We start from the raw sequence: 6186 nt of genomic DNA, 5'->3' as shown, positions 1-6186 counted from the left end.
ACAGGTGCTGTGGGGAAGGGAAGGAGGTAAGATGGGGGCGTGGAGAGGGGAACGAGGGGGAGAGAAAGGAAGGGGCTCAGTCTGGGAAGGCCTCCTGGAGGAGGTGAGCTTTAGTCCAGTGCTCTGCACACAGTAAGCGCTCAAGAAATCATCATCAATCGTATTTCTTGAGCACTTACTATGTGCAGAGCACTGTACTAAGCGCTTGGGAAGTACAAATTGGCAACATCTAGAGACAGTCCCTCCCCAACAGTGGGCTCACAGTTTAAAAGGGGGAGACAGAGAACAAAACCAAACATACCAACAAAATAAAATAAATAGAATAGCTATGTACAAGCTATTCTTGATCGATCAATCAATTAATCAATACGATTGATTGATTGATTAGAGGGCACAGGTGTGAAGCGCCAGGCCGCTCTCGCGCCCCCGCCCCCGAGGCTGAGGGGGTCGCGCAGGCGCACTCGGGATTCGCTCCCCCTCCCGCCCCGTCTCCGCGCGCGCGCGCCGTCGGGCCCAGTGCGCAGGCGCGGATTCCCCTCAGCGCCCCCCCGCCCTTTGCGGGGTCACGTGATGAGCGTCCTGCTGCCCAACATGGCGGAGTTCGACACCATCTCGGAGCTGGAGGAGGACGGGGCGGCGGCGGCGGTGGCGGTGCCTGAGGAGGAGGAGGAGGAGGAGGAGGCGGTGGATGAGGAGGAAGAGGACGAAGACGATGAGGAGGAGGAAGAGGAGGAGGAGCCGCCGCCGCCGCCGAGGGTGGTGAGCGAGGAGCATCTGCGGAGATACGCGCCCGACCCGGTGTCGGTGAGAGGAGCCGGACACATCACCGTGTAAGGGAGCGGGACGGGCTGGGGGGGGGGGGCCGCGGGGCACGCCCCCTCCCAATGCCATCATCATCATCATCATCATCAATCATCAATCGTATTTATTGAGCGCTTACTGCGTGCGGAGCACTGGACTAAGCGCTTGGGAAGTGCAAGTTGGCAACATAGAGAGACGGTCCCTACCCAACAGTGGGCTCACAGTCTAAAAGGGGGAGACAGAGAACAAAACCAAACGGTCTAACAAAATAAAATAAATAGAATAGATAGGTACAAGTAAAATAGAGTAATAAATATGTACAAACATCTATACAGGTGCTCTGGGGAGGGGAAGGAGGTAGAGTGGGGGAGTGGGGAAGGGGAGAGGAAAAAGGGGGCTCAGTGTGGGAAGGCCTCCTGGAGGAGGTGAGGTCTCAGTAGGGCCTTGAAGGGAGGAAGAGAGCTACCTTGGCGGATGGGCAGAGGGATTGGGGGCATTCCAGGCCCGGGGGATGACGTGGGCCGGGGGTCGATGGCAGGACAGGCGAGGCCCGCGGGGCCCTCGAGTAATAATAACAATAATAATAATATCACTGGTCTAAGCGCCGGGGGGGATACAAGGTGATCCCACTTGTAGTAATGATAATAATGAGGGCATTTGTTAAGCGCTTGCTATGTGCCAAGCGCTGTTCTAAGCGCTGGGGGGGGATACAAGGTGATCGGGTTGTCCCACGTGGGGCGCACAGGCTTCTCCCCCATTTTGCAGGTGAGGGAACTGAGGCTCAGAGAAGTCGCACAGCGGACGTGTGGTGGAGTCGGGATTAGAACCCACGGCCTCTGACTCCCCAGCCCGGTTTCTTTCCAGTGAGCCACAGTGCTTCTCCCAAGCTTGTACTTCCCAAGCGCTTAGTACAGTGCTCCGCGCACAGTAAGCGCTTAATAAATAAGATTGAATGAATGAATGGATGTGGCAGAGCCGGGATTAGAACCCATGGCCTCTGACTCCCCAGCCCGGTCTCTTTCCACTGAGCCACGCTGCTTCTCCCAAGTTTGTACTTCCCAAGCGCTTAGTCCAGTGCTCCGCACACAGTAAGCACTTAATAAATACAATTGAATGAATGAATGTGGCGGAGCCGGGATTAGAACCCATGGCCTCTGACTCCCGAGCCCGGTCTCTTTCCACTGAGCCACGCTGCTTCTCCCAAGCTTGTACTTCCCAAGCGTTTAGTACAGTGCTCCGCACACAGTAAGCACTTAATAAATACAAATGAATGAATGAATGTGGCGGAGCCGGGATTAGAACCCATGGCCTCTGACTCCCGAGCCCGGTCTCTTTCCACTGAGCCACGCTGCTTCTCCCAAGCTTGTACTTCCCAAGCGCTTAGTACAGTGCTCCGCACACAGTAAGCGCTTAATAAATACGATTGAATGAATGAATGGATGTGGCGGAGCTGGGATTAGAACCCATGGCCTCTGACTCCCCAGCCCGGGCTCTTTCCGCTGAGCCGCGCTGCTTCTCCCAAGCTTGTACTTCCCAAGCGCTTAGTACAGTGCTCTGCACACAGTACGCGCTTAATAAATACGATTGAATGAATGAGTGATCAGGTTGTCCCACGTGGGGCTTACAGTCTTCATCCCCGCTTTCCAGATGAGGTCAGTGAGGCCCAGAGAAGTTGAGCGGCTTGCCCAAGGTCACACAGCTGACAGGTGGCGGAGTCGGAATTCGAACCCATGACCGCCGACTCCAAAGCCCGGGCTCTTTCCACTGAGCCACGCTGAATTCTCCCCCCACCAATGCCCCCGTTAGAAAGGCTGTTTTCAAAAATCGCCTAAGAGCCCCCCGGCCTTCCAGCTTTTATTCCGCCGCGGAGCTCTCCGCATTAGAGGTCAGTCGTGTTTACATTTGCTTTCCCCCCTGTGCCGTCAGTGAGATTGCAGGCACCAGTAGCACATTTCTAATCCACCTCGATGTGGAGACGGACCCTGAGGATTGAGGGTAATTTATTGGAAACTTCCTCCTCCGTAAAATTCAGGGTTCTCTGTGGCTTGGAAAATTAAACACACACTCACACAGACACCAAGAAGGGAGTGTTTTGCATATGAGAACGTGACTTTGAAAGAGACCTTGGTCTTTTTGCTCATCTTTTGGATGTAACTGCCTGCAATACCCTCTTCTCCATCTTTGCAACCCAGCTATCTTTTATTGGCCTCCTGGGAATGAACGAGTATTTTCTTTCCATTTCAAATTTCAACAATAATAATAATGATGATATTTGTTAAGCGCTTACTATGTGCCAGGCACTGTTCTAAGTGCTGGAGTTTTCCAAGGTCTGTTCCACCCACGCATCAGGCTTTTTTCAGCTAATATACCCCTCCAGTGCTTAGAACAGTGCTTTGCACATAGTGAGCGCTTAATAAATGCCATCATTATTGTAATCATTCGGGATTTTGGAATGGATTGGAACAAAGCTTGTAGAATGGCTTTTGAACTCTTTTTGTCAACCAGCCTCGTGATTAGGTTAATCAGAACCCAGATTGTGTTTTGGTCCAGGAATTTTGTAGATGTAAAGAGAACTCGTTTCTCAAGCTTTTTTCTTTTCATTGCTTTTTATCACTTTTCCATTTGAAAGGAATCTTAGGGCCAACACATTTCCACAGTACATGTTGCCTGCCTGCAGAAGAGTTCACATGACCAAACAAATAGTTGGGGTTTCTCATTACAGGACAGGATTTCCTTGTTGAGTTTTAGTCCCATGTGGAGAACCAGTCTATCAGAGGTATTCACTGAGTGCGTACTGTGTACTGAGCACTGGACTAAGCGCTTGGGAAAGTAATAATAATAATTGTGGTACTTGTTAAGCAGTTTCTGTGTGCCAAGCACTGTACTAAGCGCTGGGGTAGATAAAAAGATAATCATGCCCGACATGGGGCTCACAGTCTAAGTAGGAGGGAAGTCAGGTATTGAATCCTCATCCTGCAGATGTGGGTACAGGCACAGAAGAGTGAAGTGACTTGACTCAGGTCACACAGCAGATAAGTGGTGGAGCTGGGATTAGAACCCAGGTCCTATGACTCCCAGGCCTGTGTTCTTTCCACTGGGCTGCACTGCTCCCAAGAACAATACAGCAGAGTTGGTAGGTGTGATCCCTGCCCACAAGTAGCGTACAGTCTACCGGGGAGATGTGTTAAAATAGATGAGGGGGAAATAGTAGCAAGGAGGAAGAGTTTAAGTTTTTGAGTTGCATTTCTAGTTCTGCTCTCCGCAGACAAGTGCTCCCCTATTCTGGTTTCCTGTCTCTAAAGAGAATGGTTTACCTTGGCACTTTTCAGTCCCCCGTGTCAGGTGCCGGTGGCTCTGTATTGGGGTTGACGCTGCAGTCTTGAAGCCAAGCCACGGATCCTTGGAACAAGGAGCAAGTCCTTTTATTCTTTACGTGCCAGGGGTTTTAGAGGAGAGCTGTTGAATGTCAGAGAAAATAGCATTCAGCACCTGGGGTTAGAGGAGCGGAGGAAAGTGGTTCCAGGGAGGAAAAAGATGTGAAACACTTTCTTCTACCAGGGTCTTCCTCACTAAGTAAAATGTAAGGGAAACTAGAAAACTTTCACCACTTCTTAGAGTCTAAGTGCCATTTCAATTTTCCCTGTGGTAAGAATTGTTTGGCCTGTGATTCTATGTCAGTAGTCTTTTTACCTTCTGAAGTGGAGATTGTGTCTCACTTCCATTGGCTCAGCTCAATCTCCTAGCCTAAAAAGGACTTTATTCACTCTGCACATAGTAAGTACTCAGTAAATACAATTGTTTGATTGATTCTCACAGTAGAGCACTTACTCTTCTCAGCAGCAGGGCTGACCTTAGAAGTCTGGTGACTTACCCTTCATTATCCCAAGTTTTAAAGGGGCTTTTCCTTTAGCGGTTTTCTTTTCCCTGCTGTTGAATATTTTAGGGACACGACAAATAGTCTTTGCAAAGAGTGTGAGCTTTGTCATGGAGATTCCTGAACAAGTTGGAAGACCTAAAAGGGAGGGAGTTGATTCTGCCACAAATTTCCTTATGGGATGAGTACCAAAAGCATTTCCTTCCCCTCATGATTACAGGGTGTAGGGTGTGCTGAGATATGAGTAATGACAGTGCAGTCAAATTCTGTTTTCTGAAAGTATCCAGGTTTGAGGAGAACCAGAGTAGGAGGAAATAAATCTCATCCTTCCTTCTCAAGAGCAGTTCACTCCACACTTGCCCCCTGGCCTCGTGCAGAAGTATAAGGCATTCATTCTATCTCATTCTTTCTGCAAATCCAGTCAAGTAGGCAGCATTTCTGGAGCAGCCCAAGTGTGCTGGGCTCTTGGATGTTTCCGGATGCCATTTGCTTCCAGCGCTACTGCCCCGATGTCCCTGGGGATAAATGAGACGCACTTTTCAGCAGTTTTGTTACCCTGGCATCTGGAGCAGATTGGCATGTGTGCCCCGTTGTTTTCCTGAATTGCCTTCAGCTGTCTCTTGAGAAACCTAATCCCCGTTTTAATATTCATGTTCAAATATGGGATCAGTGTTTTAATATTTCATAATGTAATACTGCCACTGGAAAGTAGTGTGGCTCAGTGGGGAGAGCTTGAGCCTAGGAGTCAGAGGACCCTTGGGTCTAATCCTGGCTCTACCACTTGCCTGCTCTGTGACCTTTGGCAGGTCACTTCACCTTTCTGGGCCTCAGTCTCCTCAACTGTAAAATGGGGATTCAGTACCTGTTTTCCCTCTAACTTAGGCTGTGAGTCCCATAAGGAACAGGGGTTGTGACTGACCTGATTGATTATCTACCCCAGAATTTAGGATGGTGCTTAACACATACTAAGTGCTTAATGGGTTGTGTATATATCAAAACTTAGAACAGTCTAGCACTTAGAACCATCCAGCGCTTAGAAAAGTACTTGGCATGTAGTAAGCGCTTAACAAATGCCATCATTATTATACATATGTATGATTCCCGAACCTAAAAGGAAGCGGTTCAATGTAGCAAGAAATGCAGACCAGAGGCCTGCAGGCATTTCTGCTCACAGACAGGCTGAAAAGAATAGGACTCTCTGGGCCTAGGAAGACCAAGGTCAGAAAGGGACCGGGCAAAACTGTTGGCACTTGTCTGCTGTGTTACGTTGGTTGTCACTTTCACTTCTCTGTGCCTCAGTTACCTCATCTGTAAAGTGGGGATTAAGACCCTGAGCCCCATGTGGGACAGGGACTGTGTCCAATCAGAGTACCTTGTATCCTAGGGTCCCTGCACATAGTAAGCACTTAGCAAATGCCATTAAAAAAACCCCAAACTTGAACAGCCCATTCCAGCTGGATGAGGGGGCACCCTTTGAAGCACGGTATCAGTCAGTCAGTGGTATTTATGGG

At 49.5% G+C, this 6186-nt stretch overlaps 1 protein-coding gene across 2 annotated transcripts in view; it reads left to right on the top strand.

The window, feature by feature from the left end:
- Nucleotides 1-570: 570 nt before the first annotated feature.
- The window catches only part of CHIC1 (cysteine rich hydrophobic domain 1), a 45698-nt gene continuing 40082 nt past the window's right edge, over nucleotides 571-6186 (top strand). For both annotated transcript variants that reach the window (XM_038747936.1, XM_038747935.1), the window contains exon 1: nucleotides 571-830. In XM_038747936.1, the coding sequence (XP_038603864.1) occupies nucleotides 571-830 (260 nt within the window). The remainder of the gene's footprint in view (nucleotides 831-6186) is intronic.

This window comes from Tachyglossus aculeatus, chromosome 6 (genome assembly GCF_015852505.1).
Source record: "Tachyglossus aculeatus isolate mTacAcu1 chromosome 6, mTacAcu1.pri, whole genome shotgun sequence".
NCBI lineage: Eukaryota > Metazoa > Chordata > Mammalia > Monotremata > Tachyglossidae > Tachyglossus > Tachyglossus aculeatus.
This window is presented reverse-complemented; position numbering and strand designations above follow the sequence as displayed.